Below are 23,147 nucleotides of genomic sequence, written 5' to 3' on the forward strand. Positions count from 1 at the left end.
AAGCAAAACTACAAACTCTGTTATGAAAAGGTTTTATTAATTTTCAAAATTACAAACCATATTAGGCTTGAGTTTTTAAGGTAAAATCTGAATTACTAAATTTATTTCTTGTACATTATTAGTCTAAAAATGAACAAAAACACGATGATGCATCTATAATACACACACATGTACTTACCATTATTAGTGATTTATGCAAAAATTGCATATATGCATATAAAAGCACACTGGGGTCCAGGAGACAATGCACATGACAAAAGGCCCTTGTGTCTAATCTAGGTTCTTTTCTTGGCACTACTTGTGGTGTTTTTAGTGCCACCAGGAGTAATTACTTAGCCGGAGCCTGGAGTAAGCACAACACACTATAGGTGTGGCCCAATAAATAAAAATAAATAATAAAATCACTGTACTCTGAAAATTGTTAATTATGTAAAATACCATTTTAATACTGTGCAACTATGTATTTTCAATTAGGATTTCAAGTAATAATTTACTTTTGTCTGTTTGGCCTTTGGTTTTGGCAAAGCTCAGAGCTTAATCCTGGTTTTGCACTAAGGAATTACTCCAGGCACTGCTCAAGGGACCTTAAGGAATGCTAGGGATTGAACTCGCTTTAGCTGAGTTCAAGGCAAATGTGCACTCCCTACTGTACTATGGCTCTGGTTCTTCAAAGTACTAACTTGAAAGTTATTTTGATATGGTTTATTTTTTAGTTTTTCTCAAAGTATGTTAGTATTACTCCCATGTAAATATTGTAGTTAAACTTAACACATGAGAGGAGGAAAAAAGCCCTTTAAATTCTTATGTTCTTTTATGAAAAAGAAAAATATTTAAAAACTAATTTTTATTTATGAACTCTGAAAGTATTTATTGACATAAAAAATTGGGGAGATAATGCATAGGGCTTACTCCAAGTTTAGTGCATGGGGTAGCTGCTGGCAGGGTTCAGGGATCAGCGTGATGCTGGGAATCAAATTTGCTTTTCCACCTGCAAGCAAATCCATTCTCCGGTCTGTTGTTCTATCTCTCTGGGTCTTCATAGGACTCCTTAAATTTTAAAACATATGAACAACAAAAACTCTATTTTTAAGTATGTTGTAGTCTTTGTTATTACATATAATGAGTATAATTTATTTGAAATATTAAAAAAATCTCAGAATAATTCCATATTTATAGAATGCAATTTTAGTCAATTCATTAACTTATTCTGTGTGTACAAACTTTATTTCTAAATTTTTGTTTGAATTAAAACTGGTTCATATTTTGGGCAATAAACTGCCTCAATTTATTAGTGAAGCAAGAGAATATTTTTCAGCCTTTTTTTCACACAAGTAAAAATCTGTGAAATTAATATATATGTTATACTTTGTAACATTTTCATAGTTAATAATTTGATTTTTGTTGCTATTTTCTCATTCAAAGGTAAATATCACATTACCACATATTGCAACTGGATCAAATCACTTTCTAGAGAATCATTAAAAAGGAATGGGTATCAGATTCTGGGGGTGGGAACCTGCAGGATCTCTAGGTTGAACTGCCCTTAGAGTATTGCCAAGAGTACTCCCTGTTTGAGCACCACTCATGAGCACCCGCTGCCCAAAATAAATAAAAGTAGCTGATTTTATTGCTGTTGATGAGAATTTTTTTCTTGTGTTGATATAATGTATTCAACAAAAATAGTTTATTTTTAGTTAAATAAAGAATAAATAAAAAATTTCTATCAAAAGTTAAATATATATATATTTTTTGCTTTTTGGGTCTCACCTGGTGATGCTCAGAGGTTATTCCTGGCTCTTGCACTCAGGAATTACTCCTGGCTGTGCTCGGGGGGACCATATGGGATGCTGGGAATTGAGCCAGGGTTGGCCATCTTGGCTGTGTGCAAGGCAAACGCCCTACCCACTATGCTATTGTTCCAGCCCCCAAAAGTTAAAAAAATATTTATATGCACCAAATAATGCAAAAATGAGCCACTAGGGGCTGGAGCGTTAGCACGGTAACTGGCATGCAGCCAACCCACATTCAATTCCCAGTATCCCATATAGTACCCCAGCCCGCCAGGAGTAATTCCTGTACATCACTGGGTGTGACCCAAAAGCAAAAAATAAAAAATAATAAAATAAAAGCTAAACAAAATAAATGAGCCATTATTTATTGTGTAATATCTCCAATTACTTTTGCATATAGATTCTTGAGAACCATATATACATTCGCATTGTCTGAAAACTGCTTATACTCATAAATGCTGACCTTATTAATGGATTACAGATCTGAGAACAAAAGTAAACTAGCAACATCTAAACTATATTTTTACACAAATAACACACAAATATGATCACCTTTGTGAAGTGTTTTCTTTACCCATTTTCCTTTCCGATAGCCTGTAAGAAAAAAAATACATGTATAATGTTTTAATACCATTACTATTATTTTGAGGCAGAATATAAATAAATAATATTTCTTTGTATTCCTAAAAAAGCTTTCCATGAAATTACCTACATTCTAATTTAACAGTCACTAAAATTATGTTAAAAGTTTCTAACATATTTGCAAAAATAAAAATTTATAGAGATGAAGAGATGTCACAGGTGTTGAAGAGCTTGTTTTGCATGCAGATAATCTGGGTTTGATCCCCTGTACTACAAGATCCCCAGAGCACTGCTCGGAAAACAGAACCAGTAGCCTTGAGCAGCCTTGGGTGTGGCCCATAATCTCCAACAAGAATCTATGCTGTACTGAACTTGTTACTCAAATGTCCATGTTAAACTAGTTGTTTTTTTTAACATAATATGAAACATGAAAGTGATTTAAATAAACTACTTTGTATATTAAAAATGAATCATTTCCACAATGGATCAAGTATAACGGTGGAAAGGTCCAGATTATGTTTCCTTATTATTCCCCACACTTATCCTTGTTGTCTCAACTCAAGCACAGAAGAGTAATAAAGTAAAATGTATATGTAACACATTATTTCCTTTTTGTTTAACTTCATAGAATTAATTGAATTATCTTACTTAAGGACTGAAATGTTATGCTGTCTTTGACCCAACATACTTCAATGTATTCTTATTTAGACGTTATATTATATGGTACTGTATTATATGCTATAAGCTTAAATATTATTTTTAAAGTTAAAATGAATACAATAAGTGAAGTTCTGTTGTAGAATCATTTGTGTTTTTATTATCTTAGTTTTTATTAGGTAGGACCCGGGGCTAAGATCTCCAAGCCTGCACGTTTGGGACTGGACCTGCCAGTAGCTAGACAGTTACACCCACCAACTGCCGTGTAACCCCAACAACGGCCAGGATCCAGAGATTATCAGACTCAGCTCCCGGGAGAGAACAAGGCAGAGTCTCCTACCCTGTGCCTGACTGTCCCCACCAGGGCCCAACAGCTGAAGACCTCCGGGCCCCAGCCAAGGCCATGCTGGGACCACTTTCCACACACTTGGATGAGCCTCACACATAGAAGAACTGGCAGAGGAACCCAGGTGTGTGGGACCCGGGGCTGAGATCTCCAAGCCTGCACGGTTTGGGACTGGACCTGCCAGTAGCTAGACAGTTACACCCACCAACTGCCGTGTAACCCCAACAACGGCCAGGATCCAGAGATTATCACACTCAGCTCCTGGAAGCGAGCGGCCGCGAATATCATCTCATTCCTACTTTGGACAAACTGGTAGGCTACCGAATGTAACCTGCCCAAACAGCAGAGTCTGGCAAACTCCCCGTGGCGTACCCAATATGCCAAATACCAGTAACAATGAAGGGTCTCATTCTCCTAACTCTGAAAGAGCCTCGAATATGGCACTTTTTAAAAAAAATCTCAGGGCTAGGACGAAGGAGACGTTACTGGGGCCTCCTCGAAGCAATCGATGAATAACAGGATGGTTGTGATTGTGATTGATTAGCTTATAATAAATAAGCTAAGTAAGGTGTGTTGAGACAGAGTGAGGAGGTTATTCTGTAGAGAGAAAAATGCTTATAACATCTATAAAAGAAAATAACAGTTTATCTCTTTTTTAAGTTTCACAATGTTTTATCAGTAAGAATATGATAAGAAAAGTTGAGTTCAATAAAGTCTGCATAGATCAGCAGGAATGATTTTCTTTTTTATAGTATTCCAAGTTTCCAAAGAATGTCATAAAGTGGTGTGTGTGTGTGTGTGTATGTGTGTGTACATGTGTTTGTGTCTGTGAGTGTATGCACATTCATGCTTAGAATGTCTTTTTTTTCTTTTTGGGTCACACCTGGCGATGCACAGGGGTTATTCCTGGCTCTTGCACTCAGAAATTACTCCTGGTGGTGCTCGGGGGACCATATGGGATGCTGGGAATCAAACCCGGGTCGGCTGCGTGCAAGGCAAACACCCTACCCGCTGTGCTATCACTCAAGCCCCCATGCTTAGAATATCTTAATGACTTTGACATCCTCAATGTGAATGATCAAATTTAGTATCCTGACGAGGGTCAGGATACTAAAGATTATTGTATTAATTACCATAAGTCATTGTATTAATAAGGCAAAGACTAAGTCAATGTGATCAGTAATTTCTTTCCTGACAATTCACAGTCACCAGAGGAAGCTTAAATTATTACATTCACTTCATTATAGATATAAAAGCTGTTCTGCAAACTTCCAGGCATTTCTTGTTGCTTATGGTGGACAAGAATATAGGAAAACAAATGGAGAAAATATATAACAACTAATTGGGAAGAAAAAATTGAATTGAATCTAAATACTTAAGATGTGCAAAAGATATTCCTCCAAGTGTCACAATATTTCTTAATTCTCCTTTTTTCTGATTTTTGAAATCAATGATTAGATACACACTCTGAGTGATGTGTCCTTACAAACCTACCTCTTACACATTGTTCTTTACACTCTTCCAGGGTTTCAAATCGATTCTGATTTCCTTCACATCCTCCGTATATAAACTCTTCACACTGTTGAGTGCGGATGTTGAAAAAATACCTAGTTATCAATGCTTTGCATGGTCCATCGTCTGGTTTATAGGCACAGAATGAATTTACAAGTTTCAGTGGTGGCAAGCTGACACCTGCAAGGTAAAAAAAAGCATATAATCCTCAGAAACCCTGTAAATATGTCTTTTGTTTTTCACTTCCTTTTTTGAGGGGAGGGCTTCCAACTATGCTTAGGGAGTCATAGGGTTTCCAAGATTTCCATAGTAAATCTTGGCCAAACTAGGTCAATGTTCAATGTGAAGGTTATAGAATGAGGCACTGCTTGGGTCCTGTGATGCTGGGAATTGCCCAGTCTGCACTGGCAATATTCAAGGACTTGCACGGCTGGACCCAGAGAGGCTTGAGGAAACTTGTGGTGCCAGGGATTGAACCAGGTGGGCCTCATACAGGCATGAGCCTTCACTCCTGTGCTATCTCTTCAGCCCTCAATATGTTCTTCCTTTAAAGCAACTAATTATAATGGCCATAAGATAGGATTTTCTACCTGGGGAATGAATGACTAGAGACAAACCGTGCTGGCCTTGCAAGTGTGAGACCTAGAGTTCAATTCCTGGCATCTTCCACAGTGCCTAGCACGTTGTGTACCTCTATTATCTGAGATCAAAATACAAGTGTGTGGCCTTTGTTGGAGCACAGCAGACAGCATGGCATTTGGGCTAGCCCTGCTGTTAAAGTGTGTAAACACTGCATCTACTTAGATTCCATAGTGAAGTCTGGTGTGTACTACAAGCACCATGCTAGATGAATATAACCCCTGGCAAGCATGTGTACAAGCACCACGAGTGACATATGTGGCACGCAGCAATCACTGTGGTGTGGTGTGTAAGCACCCTGCAGATGCGCAACTCCCAGCAAACACCCCATTCCAGCACATGCAACTCGCAGAAACAACAAAGGTGGAATATATAAATAAAAGGAAACCACAGAAAGGTATTCTAATCATAAAAAGTGAAAATTTACAAAATCGTCAATGAAACAGAGTTTATTAACTATAGAGTTATATTTATTTACTTTTTTAGAAGTAGATTTATTACAACTATTTAAGTAGATTACTAACTGAGGGAAGAACATACTTTGTTGAGATCTCACCCTTGAGTGGGTCTCCTAGTAATCTGAAGTAATCTCTCTCTCTCTCTCTCTCTCTCTCTCTTTTCTTTTTTGGTCACACCTGGCGATGCTCAGGGGTTCCTCCTAGCTCTGCACTCAGGAGATACTCCTGGCGGTGCTCAGGGGACCATATGGGACGCTGAGAATCGAACCCGGGTTGGTCGCATGCAAGGTAAACGCCCTACCTGCTGTGCTATCTCTCCAGCCCCTAACTATAGAGTTTTAATAGTTGATTTTGGTAATTTGTTGCTTTTTCAAACAACAGCTAAAGGAAAATGCAGAGTAAATTCTCTACTTTTGTGTACAGATATTTCTTAAGACTGTAACACTGGACCAATTGGGAATTGAGTAATATTGTAAATAACTGACCTAGAAAAAAGTAGAGATTTCTTTTAGTTCAGCAGTAGTGAAGGGTAATCAATGAAAAACTCATTCTTTGTGGTTTTCTGATACCTGCACACCAGAAATTTGTTTAAATAATTCTGAGGAATAATATAGAAGTACAAACGTTTTTTTTATGGGGAGCACACCCAGAGACATTCAGGGATCCCTTGCTCTGTACTCAGGAATTTCTCCTGGGGGTGCTTCTGGGATTTCGGGGATGGAACCCGGGTCAGCCCTGTTCAAGGCAAACTCCCAAACTGCTATCTATTGCTCCAGCCCCATTATACAATTTTTAGTATTTTTGTTAAATATTGTTATTTCACAAATTCCTTTACCGCTTCACATATAATAAAGTGTTTCTGAGTCCCAAGTGAGTGTTACTGGAACTTTAAAGGCCTTAAAGGCAACTTTAAAGAGTATGAAGCTGTCTTTCAGAAAGGCATCTCTATTCTTATGAAGCAATAGTTAATATCAGATTAGTTTTCATCGATCATTCCTTTCTTTGGTTTCTTTTTCTTTTTTACTTTTAATATATTTGGAAATCCTTATTACATGCTGAAAACTACTATATTAAGGATTTACCAAGTTCAACCTGCTATTTAACAATTTTGCCACCAGGTGGCAGCAGGGTACCACAGGAAGTGTACATTACTTTTAGCTATCTTCATACTGGTAAACATCAACTCATGGTACTGACTTAAATACGGTGACTGAGCTATTCAGTTATATTATTTAATAACCACAGACTTCTGAGTTATGGAATTTATCTCCATTTTGAAAGAATATTACAGAAAAACTACTCATTTCACCTCATAAGCAGTAACTTGAGAGTCCCCTGTCCCCTGTCCCCTATGTAGATTTATTCTAGATATATCCAATGTTTGTAAAAACTGAGTCATATTGTAACGGACCTGTATGAATGACATTGTTAAGTTATCATTTAGGTGTAACACATATAATTAAATAAAACATTTCCATTCAAGTAAATACCCTTAGAAAAAACTAAGAATTAACTTTCATTTATTATTCTGTATTCATTGACAGCTAATTATTTTTCCTCAGTATTCACATTTTTAAAGTATTTCTTATGTGGAACCTGTGCTATTATTTTCTATTGCACTATTCCTTTGCTCTTGAGCCCACATTTAAATCCCTAAAGTGGAAGAGGGGAGGGACAATAGCATTCCATTCCACCCCAAGGAGTTGGAGGTATGTCTTTCGTGCATTGCTTACTTAGGATCAATCTTTTGAAAGTGAACAGCAATGCTGTCATAGTAGATATAAAAATAATTTTCGTATCAGCACTTGATCTTCATTCAGGAGGCTACAGATACTAGTCATTTACATCAATGTTCAAGAAGTTCAAGGTGTTATATCAATGTATAGTAAATTTGATTAGGGGGTCAGAGATGCTTATCATGTGACTAAGAAAGTGCTCAAGGTTTGCCTTGGGCAACAAAACAGAAAAACAAATAGGCCCATATAAGTGGAATTATGGTCTATTTGTTTATATCATTTTGTAGTTAGTATTTTTTTTATATGTTGAGGATTACCATCTCCCTCTCCCTCTCATGATTTAGGGTCCTTGAGTGTGTCAGAATTCTCAGTCTTCTGGAATTTAGAGGGAGAACCTAGTGGAACCTAAAGGCAAGTATTATCTTAGAATCTGCATGCTATTCCATTATCTAACAGATTTTTTTCCCCAGGGGCATAGACATGTACTGTGTGCTTCTTTGTGGCAAAAAATTAGATACAGGCTTTTATAGAGTTTATGTAGCAGCCTTACACGCACAGTAATTTACATCAACTACTTATGTTTGGACCACTAAAGTCAGAGAGTTTACATAACTCATATTTTGTGAAACTTCCATCCAACAAACTACTCATACAAACTTAGACCAGTCTTACTGAAACCTTATAAGATAAATGCATTGTTCTATCTACTCCCTGCTAACCACTCTCCCAGTTCAAAGGAGTTTATTTAAACATGTTTAGTTTAAGCATCATGATTTATAATTTTGATAATGGCAGTTTGATGCACAAAACATTCCATCGTCACACCTTCCACCAGACTGTCCACTTCCCTTTAACATGGTGGCAGTGTCCCACCTTCCTGTCCTGTTCCAACACCCCTCCCCACTTTCCACCCTCAGTGATATGCTTGCTAATTAAGGCTAGTTTTCAGTTTATGACTTTGAGTATTTTTTGTCTCCTTACTATGTTTCTTTATGTCCTACTTCTGAGAAAAACCATTCTGTGTCTGTCCCTCTCCTTCTGAATAACTGTGCTCAGCACAATATTATACAGATACACCCCTATAGAGGCAAACTGAAACAAGCCGTATTTTGTTGTGTATATGCCCGAGACTTTATGCAGTCATTTGTTCTTGGATATACAGGTTGTTTCCACATTTGGGCTCTTTCAAGATTTGTTTCCAGCTATTAATGCTACAATGAACATGGAAGTGAAAATATCTTTTCTGAGTAGAGTGTTTGGGCCCTTGGGGTGAATGTCAAAAAATGAAATTGCTGGGTCACATGGAAGTTCAATTCATAGTATTTTGAGGAGTGTCTATACTGTTTTCAAAAAACATCAAGCCAGTTGTTGTTCCCACCAGCAGTGGATGAAGTTCCACCCGCCCCCCCCCCCCCATTGCTTTTGTTGTTTGTGAGCTGTGCCAATCTCTCTGTTATGAGATATCTAGCTGTTATCCACACCTGGCAGTTCTCAGGGGACCATATGGGAATCCAGGGATCAAACACAGGAGAACTGCATGCAGGGAAAGCGCCCTACCTACTGTACTATTGGACTGGCCCAGTCAAAAGAGTTTTTAAAGCCTTTATTAAAGCTATTTTCTTATTCCTTTTGTCTGATTAAGAACTTTGTTCTATTGAATGTTCTTACTGGTTGGACTAATAGCTGAGGTGTCCCCCCCCGCCCCTTTTCTCCACATTTTTCTCCTTGTATAGGGTCCATTCTCAGAAGGCTGAGATTGTTCCAGGATAAACTAGGCTCACACAGCCTGCAATGTGTGTTACATAGAGGCTATCAGGGCCATACCCATAGTGCTGATAGGGAGTCATGCGTTACTGGGGATAGGACTTGGGGTCATGTATGTGCTAGGCACTTAAACTATCATCCTGGCCTTATGAACTTATTTTAGGCTGAGTATTGACTTATGAGAGAAGTAGTAAAATTTTATTTCTGTAAAATAGCAACATGCTAAAAAATGATGACACAATATTGGTAAATAGTATCTCCAAAACAGAATTGGCTCTGAGTGGGTTATGCTATCTTCAGAATAATTCCAAACAAAGTCAAACAGACATGACATCTAACAAGCTAAATAATCTTCATGTCTAGCTTTGTAAGATCATATTTCTTATAATTCAGATGAGTTTGGTCTGAATTCATAGAGATTTTAAACTTTGAATTATTAGTGGACTAATGGTGCTTTCTTGACTGACTATAAAAGTAGCAACAAGTTTAGGAATCTATGGTTGACTGGCATGTATTTTCTCAAGTTGAGGGAGAATTGGTTAGGTGAACCCCAGAGCACCCCTTTCTCCTGTAGCCTACCAAGGTGGAATTGCTTATTTACCCCCTTTTAATTATTTCTATAGACCCCTCTCCACCCAAACTCCAAAAGAATGCAATATTAGTCATTCTTTTTATGAGCCCAAAGTACTAAGGATCCTCACTTTATAACGCTCAAACTTGTTTTCATAAAGAATGTTATCAATTTTATTTTACTAAGTAGCATTACATCGTAAAAACACACACACATAAAGTGGCATATTAAAATAAAACTATTGCTGTTTTTAAACTCAAGGACTAGATGTTCATTGCCTGTGGATCCCAGGCAGGTTTGTTTCTTAGTTAGTGAACAAGGCTTATGGGTGGGGCTTGGGCCTGCAGCCCTTACTGTTCAATTCTTGTCTCTAGGCTGAAGTGATGTAGCATATACCAGTTGGTCACACTGACCTTGGATGTGTTTCCTTTCCTCTCGTATCATGCTTGCCACTGTCACTCATTTACTACAACAGTTTTTCTCCCCTCTTCATAAATGTTGTCTTCTTCAGCTCTTGTTTCCTTCTTATGACCTTGCTGCCACCCCCCTAAACAATTTACATGATTTTTACTAGTAGCTCCCTTCCTGGTAGCCCACAATGAGCCATCTGGTTCCTGATTAAGAAATACTATATTACTTTATACTGGAATATTCTGTCTGCCTGCTCTTGGGAACTCCTCTCTCTGTCATCACTCATGGCTTCCCTGGCATCAACCACAATTTCAGGCATGTTAGAAATATGAATTCTTTAACAAAATTAAATACATCGAACTCAAATCAATTAAAAAATCTATGATATAAAATTAGAATCTATTAATGGAGATAATCTGTACCTCATAAATATACAGATAAATAGGAGTGATGACTTTTCTCCTGTTCTTTATTACCAATCATTGACCTTCTATTAATAATTTACTATTTTTATACATCAGTACCATAAATATTAATGCCATTATGGTCATGCTACCAAAACTACAATAAAGTTTTTAAAGAACTAGAAAGAAAAAATGATAAAGAAATAAAATTCACTATTTTTCCACAATTTCCTTATTTTAAGAAAATAATAAATTCATAATAGTAATCAGTATGCTATCTTCTCTTGATTCCATTGTTGGTATATTTTCTTCTAGATACAAGGCTCTATGGGATTAGAATGAATTCTGTTACCAAGATATTTTGGTGTTGTTTTTAACTACTTTATTTCACTGGGTTCATATGGGAAAATGCTTGCTTTGGGGTAAGAAGAATGAGTGAAAGCTCACATATTTGCATTTTCCTTTTCTGTCGTACACTTTTCTCAGCCAAAATATGATATCAGGAATCATAAAGAGTTATTTTTACAGCATTCTTCTCCTTGAAAATTCCCAGAGATGCTTCAGTGTTTATTTACTTTTATAGCCTGAAAGAAGCATCACTTTTTAACTTAAAGAACTTGGAACATTTTTTGAACCTAAGCAGATTTCAGACTTTGCTTATAAGATATTTTCTGTGAAAACACCACTGTAATAATTTTTTAAAATACAATTTTCATACATAATGAATAACCAATTTTTGAATGAAAATGAAAAAAAATTTGATTACATAAAAAGGATAAATGACTCTAACACTTTACCTGTAATGTTCGTATGTTCTTCATCTTCCTCATGAATAGCATTAAGAGTAGACACACAGCTAATCAGCAAACATGTAGAAACCCAAAATACCTGTTTCTTCATTGTATAAATCACCTGTGAAACGCAGAACCCAAATATATATAATGACTAGATTGCTCATGTGAGATCATCTATACAACAGTAGAATTCTTATGTATACCTCCAAATGTGAATTTTGGTGACAGTTAACATATCCTCATAATGTCTGTCCAGAAGTTTTATGACATATTTAAAACATGTATGTATCTTTCAACATTGTTGAAAACATAGCTTCAATACATATATCTAACAATATTCAAATGTATGACATTTAAAACTTAATATATGTTAAAATGACAATACTTTGGAACCCTTAGTAAATGCTGATTCACATGTCCCACTTTAATATGTAATTTTTTTTTTTTTTGCTTTTTGGGTCACACCTGGCAGTGCACAGGGGTTACTCCTGGCTCTGCACTCAGGAATCACTCCTGGCGGTGATCAGGGGACCATATGGGATGCTGTGAATCAAACCCAAGTCGGCCCTGTGCAGAGCAAATGCTACCTACCCACTGTGCTATCACTCCATCCCCAATATGTAATTCTTAATGTCACATCTTTTTTTTATAGTTATCTATCTCAGTAAATCTATTCTGTGTATTTACAAATTTATGTGATTTATTTTATGCACCATCCAATTCCTGTTTTTTTATTTCCTTTACCTCTGGTCATTTTTTGGGGGGAGAAATAGGGTTTTGGAATATACCTGGAGCTGTTCTGGGCTAACTTGGCCCTCTGCTCTGGGATCACTCTTAGCAGTGCTCTCGGATCATATGTGGTGCCCAAATCAAACTGGGTTGGCAACCTACAGAAGGTGCCTTAAGCCTAGTACTGTCTCTCTCGTCCAACTCTGGTCCTCCTGTTAAAAAAGAAAAATATTTTCTGAATATTATACTTTGCTCCCTTTAAAACATAGATCTCCCTTATGGTCGGTTTTCTTAATGAATTTTCTGTGAGACAATAAGCAGAACAGTTGAAAAAAAGAAATATTTATATAGTTATAAATATTTTTATAACTGGCCAGTCCTTTGCCCCACTTCTACATTCAATTTAAGGAGTTATCTGACTCTAAGGCAATTCCCAGAAATGAGAATTTAAATGACAAACAAAAGCATTTAGAGTCTGTAATAAACAGATTTTATCAGGAGTATAAGATTTTCTTTCCAAAATGACTTGAAGGTCCAAAGTGTGGGAATAGTGGGGAGGGAACAATACCTGAAAATTTGTATTCAGTTTTTTAATCTTCCAGATTCAAAGGTAGAAGGGATGGAACAAAGCAGGACAGCCTGGGAATGGAACTTAAGGAAGCACACACATATCCGTTCACTAATGGTATTAGAATCAGGAAGGAAAGAGATGTCTCAACAGTAAACATTTACAAATGCAGAAACAGACATTCTATGAAAAACAAATTAGAGAATTCTCTGTTTATTTCTGCAGAGAATGAATCACAGATGGAATAAACACCATTAACATGGGGGGGTGCTTTATTGTAGGTATTAAAATAACAAATGGCTTTTGCTTTAAATGTCATTGGACTCATTACTAAAGGCAATTCCTATTTTTCACAAGAGTTGTATTATTAACATATTTGCTATTTAATAACATATATTTTCTAAATCACAAACTATTTGAATTCATAACTATACTTATATGTTAGAGTTAGATGTTTCTGCTAAATTTTTGCTAGATGTAATCTTACTTTTGAAAATAAATATTTTGACAGTTCTTCAATTTCCATTTGATTTTTTGAACAGTATATCCCTTTTACACTTTGTATTATAAGATACAGTATGCTTTTTAAAAATCACAGGTCGCTGGGCAAGGTCAGGTGTCTGCTGAAGAATTTAATCTTTGGGATCTAAATCCATCAAGTAATGTCTCTAAGTATGTTAATTTAGAGACTCATTCCATTTCAATAGGTATAAAATTCCTTTGGTTGCAAACCTCAAAGCCAGACTAGATTGTTTAGCTCAGTGGTCTCAGTCTCTGACCTAGTTTAGTATGTCAGTCCGCAGAACCTTTTTGTTGGTTTGTGAAAAATTTACTGCTAACACATGGGGTGTCTGGACAATGTAGCAGTGCTATAATAAATATAGAAATATAAATTTTCTTGTTATAAACCATGTTTCTTAGTTCTGTTTTAGCAATCCACAGAATATTTCTGCTATGCTCACTGGTCCATAGATGTACAAAGGCAGAAAGGCTGGTTTAGGCCAAAAGTTCATTAGTTCATTTTTATTTTTAGAGAAGGTTGGTCAAGCTAGGGTTAGAAAGGCAGGTTTGTGTTGCATCTCATACACATCACCATCTATCTTTCACTGCTGTTGCAATCAGTGCAACCCAGCTTTTTCCTACGTAATATGATTTATGATGGTGATTTCTGGGTTATATACCTTAAGAGACCCTTGATCAAAATAGGTCACTGCTTCTATTTATGAACTAAGTTTTACAAGCTTGTACTAGCAACAGTAGTTGCAGTTTAGATGAATTGGCTCATTTTGGGACCAATATATTTGAGAGGAAGAATTCTATGAGACTAGCTGGATTTAGCAGACCTTATATAAGTCAGAGGACTGGAACAGGAAAACTGTAAGTATATGGTCTTGCCAGTGGAGGGTACAAATGTTGTTCTTAGGGGAATGTGTTTGTTTCTTCCAGAAGGAAGAAAAATTGCTGGACAGAAAGAACTGTTAGTATACACCATAGCATGTTACAGCTAATTAATAGTTAATCCAGGATTTGGATTCAGCTTAGAAAATTTCTGGCTCATTGTTTTTTTCTTCTGTATATTTTACCATGGAAATGTGAAAAGAACCAATAAACAATTCAATATCCAGGAGCAATAGAACACTGAATTAGGTCTACCACTTTAGAAAGAATAAAATTGGGTCAGACAGATAATAGAGAGAGCACATGCTTGCATGTGAGAGGCCTGGGATTGATCTTCAGCACCTCATGGTCTACCAACTAGGAGTAATTTCCATGCATAGACTCACAACTATGCATCTCTGGATATGGCCCCCAAACCAAATTAAAGAGTAAAAATTGTCTTGGAACTGATTAATTTGAGGAGATAAATTAGAGTCACCAGCCCTAATACTATGATTGCAATTCATACTTTTTAAAAATAAGAAAAGTTGTAGAAATAAAACAAGCAGACAAATTCACACTGAAGCTAGAGATTTGTTAACTAACTTTCCATAAATCTGGTTAACTTTCTGCACTCTGTTTCTTAAATTGCTATCTCTTTATAGACATGTAGTACACTAATTACTATCTTGCTAAAAAAATGGTTCAAAGTTATTAACAGACTTAAATGAGAAAGATACAATGTTTACTCTTGTAGAAGAAATAGAATATAAGAATGTTTACGAAAAATTTTCATGATGTCTGTGAAAGATTATTAATCAGTTTATAAAAACACCATCAATAAAACCAAGTATGGCTAATTAAATTTTATCAAACTCAAGAACTTCTGGTCACTAAAGTAAACACCAGTAGACACTGGAAAAGAGAAGTATAAGAAAGTATTGTAAGTATTGTACATATTACCTATGTAAGCTTTTGTAAAGTATTGTACATATTACATATGTAAGCTATAGGTTTCAATTGTACAAAGACATACAGCTGAATAATTTATTTACAATGTGCTAAAATCTGAATAGGAACTTCTCTAAAGATTACATAAACATGAACAATATGTATATCAAATAGTGCTTCACATCATCAGTCATCAGAAAAATGCAAATTAACACTAGTGTTAAGCCACAGGTAAAATTAATAAAAATTGACAATGTTTGCTATGGTTGGGTGTGTTTTCTTTGTTATTGTTGGGAATATGCTATGGTGTCAGTGTGGGGATCCCCCAATCTCACATTCAATCTCTCAACTGAATTCTAATTCCTAAAGGTGGTGGATTTTGTGGGCAAGGTCTTTTAAAGGGGACATTATGGGGACAGAGTCCTTGAAAATGGAATCAGTATGAGATAAAATCCAGCACTCATTCAAGGCACAAGTTGACCAGTCACCCACCCCATACCAGTTGTGTTTTTACATTGTAAATTTGTCTTTCTATGTGCAATCTGATGGTTCAGTGCTCAGACCACTGATGCAGTGCTGCTCAGATCTGGCAGTGCTTGGGCTTGTCAAGGGTAGCTTGCAATGATCAGAGGCCATCAGAGTTATACCTGGTGGTATTTGGCAGTTATGTACATCAGAAAATTGAATTTGGGGCATTCTCATGCAGAATAGTACCCTTTGGGCATTCTCCTTGTCTGAGGCCAATACTGAGACCTCAAAAATTACTCACCCATCTGCATCTGTGAACCAGAGACAACCTTAAAATAATATATGATGTGGATTGTAGACAAAGTAATATCCACGAAAAAAGAATATAAAACCAAATTATTTATGTAATATTCCCAACAATAAGACGACAAAAGATGAAAAAAATATTAAAAGAATCATCACATAAATTAAAGAAAAACTTGGATATGTAAGCCAAAAGGTGTTACTGAGTACTGCCAGAAATTTATATTTTTATGAAATGATTTGGGTGAAAAAGTAAATAATTTTTATCCAAGTGATTTCCCCTACAGAGCTGGATACAATGAGTAGAATTTCAAGAAGAAGTTAACCAACATATTTTCCAATAGCATCAATGATATTAGTCTTCACTTAGCTCCAAAACTGTCAGAGAATAAACAATTTTTTAATGAATTGACTATTTTCACTACAGAAATGTGCAGCTCTGAGAAGACAGCCACTCCCTCTGTTCTTGGAAAGTTTACAAGTTGAATGAAAATACTGAAACCAAAAGCCATATTGAAAGAAATTTATGGTCAGTGATGTAAGGCAAAGTTTAAGGATTCTCCAAGAGGACTGAGTCCCAGAGACACCGGGAGGCCCACTTAAACCCTCGGGCCTTGCTCCCCCAACCTCAGGTTGTCCCACAGATTGATGAAATGAGCTCTGTATCCCTATTCTGAATGCCAGTGAGCTGAAGTAGTGGGGTGAGTGTGGGGAATGGTCCAGGATAGGAATTGGTACTTACATCGGGGCTAAAATTGGGTGGGAGTGTGGGGGCAGTGGGGACCGGGAGCCTAGTCTGAGGACCCCTGAGATCCCCAAGCTCAGAAGCCAAATTTCCTTTGAACTTGACTCTTTTTCCATGTTTCACTTGTCTTCTTTTACTTGCTGCAATTTACTTATTCATTGTTTCACTTGCCTCAAGCACAGTCTTTGAAAAGACAGATTCAAGTTCTTCCTGATTTAGGATTCTAGACCCAGGAATTGGCTTCATTCACCTCAATTCCACACTGTACTGCAAATGCAGCCATACTCCAAGTTCCACTGAAAAACTGAAGTCCTCCTTCAGCTTTGGTGCCTCAAATAAATAAGTCCCCATCTTCAAAAATCAAACAATAGCAACAAACAAGGGTTGGGGAGATAGCAGAGGATAAGAAGCTTGCATTGTGCTCCTCTGACCCTGGTTGGATTCAGGCATCCCATCTGGTCCACCAAGCACCACAGAAGCAGAGCTAGGGATATCCCCTAAGCATTGTGGATGTGGCCTTTAGTTCCTAGCATCCCATATGGTGGGAGCACAGACAAGGGGATCCCTGAGCACAGATCCCTGAGCACTTCCGGGCATGGGTCCCAAACAACAAAACAAATAAATAAACAAAAATGAAAAATTATGGAAGAAACTAAACCTAAGCAAAATGTATTTTGTGATTTCTCCCATAACTTTTTCATCCTTAGCTTACTCTTCTACTTTTCAATGGATTTGCTTCAATATATAATAAAATATAAGTTCCTTTGCAAACTGGAAATCTTGATTCAAGAGATTGAAGTTTTATCTTGGCTAGTGTTTCAACATGACCAAATACTTAAATACTTGCTCAAACCCCAGAAGTAGGTCAGAGAGATAGCTCAAAAGGCTGGTGAGCCTACTTTGCATGCAGAGGACCAGGGTCTGATCTCCAGCACCATATAGTCCTCCAGCAATGTCAAGAGCAATTCCCAAGCACTGAGCTAGGAGTAAGATCTCAGCACAGCCAGGTGTGTTCAAAAAAAAGCATAAAATATAAAACATAATAAGACAGCAGCTAGCCAAGTTCAAGTGGTGTTTCTTGTTCAAATTTCCACTCATGGAGAAATCAGATAGGTGAGAACACAAATACTCTTTATTCTTTGTAGGCATGTACAACAGTTCTGCTATTATTATTCCACAAAATGTTTTATTTAAAATTTCTCATAATATAATGTACAATTAGCCTTGCTTTGACCAAGAGTATCATTCAGTAATCTTATTTATACTTATAGTAGTCCTAATATAGATGGGTGACTTTTAGATGTCTTGGCTTTAGAAGTCTTACTGAATTATCTTCACTTTTCAATTTGACCCAAGGTGTTAAATAAACAATGATATATATGTATATAGAAAGATATATTTGAATATATTGCAGTGGTAGCTAGTTGTGCATAATAGTAAATTTGAAACTAAGGAGAATTTTACATTTATACAAAGTCTCGAATCTCAAAGAATTTATGCCCAATTGAATTAAGTAAAAATACAATTTATAATTTCTAAAATGAACTGTCAGGATATACACATATAGTAGGCATATAGTAATGGGAAACTAAGCACTGTAGCATGGTCCTCCCATTGTTCATCAATTTGTTTGAGCGGGCACAGTAATGTCTCCAATGTGAGACTTGTTGATACTGTGCTTGGCATATCAAATACGTCATGCGTAGCTTGTCAGGCTTTGCTGTGCAGGCGAGATACTGTTGGCAGCTTGCCAGGCTCTCCAAGAGGGGTGGAGGAATCAAACCCAGCTCAGCCGGCCGGATGCACGCACGCAAGGCAAATGCCCTACCGCTGTACTATTCCTCCACCCAGGGAAACTAAACATATATTAAATTATTTAATGTGAATAAAAATAGTGTTTATTGTAGCAATAAGGTTGAAGTTCTAAGGTTAGCAATGCAAAATTTTACATAACCTTTGAAATGCTATGTTTCTAAATCCTATTTATAACATGTGTCACTTAGGATTGTCTTTAATTTTTTTTCCTAGTTGTAAAAACAGTATGCATGCATGTTAACTCAGTATGTATACTCTGCAGAATATTTTAGAGTTATATTATGTAGCATGCATTTTTCATTCACTTATTTGCTAAATTGCACCATCAACTTCATCCTTCAAATTAAGTTTGTTTAAAATACTATTTAAGCAAGATGTTATTAGTTATTATATTAAAAGTTGTTTATAAGTTAATCAAAATTAATATTTGAGTTAGCAATTGTATAGGTTTTTATGATGTAGATTTTAAAATCTCTTTATTATGTCAATGTGTAATCATATCCCCCTTGAAAAATACAATATATTCATTATGTAAACTTGTCAGAAGAAAGACAAGCTATCAAACCAGGAAATGGGCCTCAGGACTAAACAAACGTATTGATACTTTGCTCTGAAGCTTTTTGTCTCCAGAGTTTGAAGGAAAGAAGAGCAATAAAAGTGATATTTTGTTAAGGTATCTGGCAAGTTAGTACAGATTGTACAGGTTCAAATAGCACTTTTATAACTTACTAATTATGGGAGTGTGATAATATACCCATCCTCCTTGTATCTTTTCGCTCATGAATACATTGGATATATAATTTTACTAGAACTTATAAAGTGTGAGGATTAAATGTAAAGGAATTAGAAATGTGGCTAATTGAACAGATATTAACTTTCTATAATGCGGAGGGAAGGTGAGTGAGCTCTGGGGCTACTTCCAACTTGGTACTTGGCATTGATCCAAGCAGCACTCTTGGAGACAATTTTGCACTAGGAATCAAGCCAAGATTCCTTCATACTAACCATAGGCTTCTGCTCATTGAGCTATTTCTACAGCATTTAACTAGCATAATTTGGGGAGTAGGGCAGTGAGGGCTTCTGGGCAATACCTGTTGGTAAGCAGAGCTTACTTCTGCCTCTGTGCTCAGGGATTACTCCTGGAGCTGGGACTCATACCCAAGTTAGCCATGTGCAAGGCAAATGCCTTACCCACTATACTATATCTCTGAGCCACTATTATAACTTCTATAGATAATTATTGATATAATTTTTCATGCACTGTAAAAAATGTCACCTCAATATCATAAAATTTATCCTTTTCTGTTAATATCATTTTCAAATTTTTGAAGGTCTAAAAGAATTGAAAACCTGGCACTAATTTGGGAAGAGTCTGAGATTAAAAAGAGAAATTTGTTCTAGTTTGGTTAGTATTAGGTGATTGAGAATTTCTGTCTTACAGGTTATAAGGTGAGATAGCAATATAAAATGAATACTCAAGATTTGAGATCATTGAAGCAATAGAAATACTTTGGAAACTTGTATTGATAACTAAAAGAGAACAACTCAAAGGGAGCGCCAAAGTTTATGTATTAGATGAAAATATGTAGTCAAATTCAAAATGCAATGAAGCTCACAGAAAACAGAAAGAGACCAAATGATAGGCTGAATTGCAGCCTTAGAGCCTTAGATTTTTAGTTCATTGTTTTTTGTTTTTTTTTTCTGTATCACTGTGAGCTACACATACAGCTTTCATGTTTGAATTTCAGTTATACAATGATCAAACACCTAACCCTCTACCAGTGTAAATTTTCCACAACCAATGTCACCAGTACCCCACCCCCCATCCCCCATCCCACCCTTCCTCCTGCCTCTATGGCAGACAGTTTCCCTCTTACTCTCTCACTATTTATGGGCATTATGGTTTGTAATACAGATGAGAGGCCACCATGTTTGGTCCTTTATCTACTTTCAGCATACATCTCCCATCCGAGTGATCTCTCCAACCATCATTGACTTAGTGATCCATTCTCTGTTCCACTTGTCTTCTCCTCCAGCTCATAAGGCAGACTTCCAACTGTGGAGCAATCTTCCTGACCCTGTCTCTACTGCCCTTGTTTGTTAGTCTCATATTATGATATATTATTTTCCACAAATGAGTGCAGTCATTCTATGTGTGTCACTCTCTTTTCAATTCATTTCACTTATTCTCCATGACCATCCACTTAAAAGCAAATTTCATGAATTCATCTTTCCTAACAGCTACATAGTATTCCATTGTGTAGATGTACCAAAGTTTCTTTAACCAGTCATCTGTTCTCTGACACTCTGGTTGTTTTCAGATTCTGACTATTGTGAACAGTGCTGCAATGAACATACAGGTGCAGATGTCATTTCTACTGCGCCTTTTTGCACCTCAGGATATGTTCCCAGAAGTGGTATTGCTGGGTCATATGGAGGCTCAATTTCTAGTTTTTGAAGGAATGCCCATATTTTCCAAAAAAGCTGGACCAGTTTATATTCCCACCAACAATGAAAGAGAGTCCCTTTCTCCCCACATCTGCACCAGAGCTAGTTTTTCTTGATGTGTGACAGTCTCTGTGGTATGAGATGATATCTCATTGTTGTTTTCATTTGCATCTCCCTGATGATTAGCAATGTAGAGCATTTTTTCATGTGCCTTTTGGCCATTTGTCTAGTCCATTTTTCTCTGACACACAGAACACAACCAGTGGAAGATTGGTTATAATATTTTGAGATAAATTTATGCTAGCATTAGTTCTAGGACACATATAAATTATTTTTTAATCTTTAATATAAAAAAGTGTTGTTTTTGCATCTAAAATTAGCATTCTGTTTTAAACATTTGAAATTTTTCTGACTCCAATTTTCTTTATTTATAACATTGCAAGCTTTTTGTAAGTCTTATTATATGAGAAAGAGGAAATTTCATTTGGCTATTTCTTTAAGTTGTACCAATGATAATCAAAACATAACAAACAGAAAAAATAAATAAATAACAAAGAATAATTCCAATTTTCTGCTCAGCAGTGGATAATGTGGTTGTCTTTTGGTGTTTATGACTTTCATCCACTCAATTTGGCCAATCCGCAGGGAGCACTTTCTGTGCACTGAACCCTGACACCTATCATTATCCTTAACCTATTTGCTTTCTTGACTCTTTCTCATTTTGGATTTTCAGCACAAAAATACAAAGGATAATAAAGGAAGAAAGAATTAAAATAACAGTTGAATAAGAGAGAGAAAACACCTTAGAAAGATTACAATAGCTTTTCATTTTTCTTTTCATGTTTTGAAGGTCACTTTTCATAAACAGAATTTAAGGAAAAATTCACAAAGGTCACAATGACTAGTTCTGGAATTAGATTTTGATTAAAAACATCTCTTTCTAGACTTAGAACACTGTTTTGCAAATTTTCGATTACTGAATTTACATTATCTCAGTGAGAAGCTGAGAAGCAGACTTTTCTCAGGAAAATAGTATTTTCTGAATAAATACATTGTGGGGATGCGAATGTTCGAGCAGTTTCCCAAGAGGGGTCAAAACTGTGTAACCACACATTCACCACATACCAACTTCTAACAAGTCAGGGCAGTGTCTTCTTTATCTCTTTATTAACTTCCCCCTGGGACCACATTCCTGATTGACTGAGTCATCCATGTAAGTATTATTGTGGCCTCAAGAGTAGTTATCTAAATTAAAATTCAGGTAAAATGTCAAGAGTTTATATATATGCATATATATATAATGTTTACTTTAAAATGATATTGTAAATGAAAATAAATATCACTCTACAATATTATTTCGGGATAATAATTACTTTTTGAAGTGGTTTCTCATCTATTTATTATAGTTAAAGATAAATGTGTAGCCAGAGGGTAAGATTTATTTTCCTAGATAGAATGTCAATTGGCTAGATAGTGACATGGCTAGATAGTGACAGAGGCAAATTCAGATTTTGGAATACTCCAAATCATTATTTGAATTTTTAAATTTAGTTATTATTCTATTTTTAACTAATCAATCACTGTTTTTCAACACTATATAATTTAAGGGGTATAACTTACCATCTCTCTATGTGAACAGGATTTACCACACCCACTCTTAAATTTTCTGTGCCATCCACCCTATCACTAAAACACTCTTATGCTCATTTCCAGGCTCTGCCTCCCTATTTCCTCTGATAAGCACTGTAGCTTTTATGAATATTCAAGTTAGTTTTTTTGTTTCCAAAGTGTTGTTTTCAATGAAAGATTTAGGAAATAGAAAATAATAAAATCCAAGAAAATATTATTAAATATATTACCTACTGTATTTCACTGCATAGTCATTGCCACCACATAATTGTTGCACTCTATTTTTAAGTAATACAGCACAATTTTTAAAGCTTCATATAAAACATGCATTTCACTTTAAAAAATAATTTAGCATAAAATATGTGATTATTATGCAGTGAAATGAATATACCTATATTCATCACTCTTGGAGATACTGCTTTTATTATTCTGTGAAGTAAAAGATGAGGT

At 36.0% G+C, this 23,147-nt stretch overlaps 1 protein-coding gene across 1 annotated transcript in view; it reads right to left on the minus strand.

The window, feature by feature from the left end:
* Positions 1–23,147, minus strand: part of TFPI (tissue factor pathway inhibitor) — a 55,097-nt gene that overhangs the window by 15,790 nt on the left and 16,160 nt on the right. The window contains exons 2-5 of the mRNA XM_056111961.1: positions 12,453–12,605; positions 11,668–11,782; positions 4,870–5,067; positions 2,343–2,384 (exon numbers count right to left, since the gene is read on the minus strand). Of these exons, the coding sequence (XP_055967936.1) occupies positions 2,343–2,384; positions 4,870–5,067; positions 11,668–11,770 (343 nt within the window). The 5' untranslated portion in view covers positions 11,771–11,782; positions 12,453–12,605. The remainder of the gene's footprint in view (positions 1–2,342; positions 2,385–4,869; positions 5,068–11,667; positions 11,783–12,452; positions 12,606–23,147) is intronic.

The sequence above is a fragment of the Sorex fumeus genome, unplaced genomic scaffold (assembly GCF_029834395.1).
Source record: "Sorex fumeus unplaced genomic scaffold, SorFum_2.1 ptg000014l, whole genome shotgun sequence".
NCBI lineage: Eukaryota > Metazoa > Chordata > Mammalia > Eulipotyphla > Soricidae > Sorex > Sorex fumeus.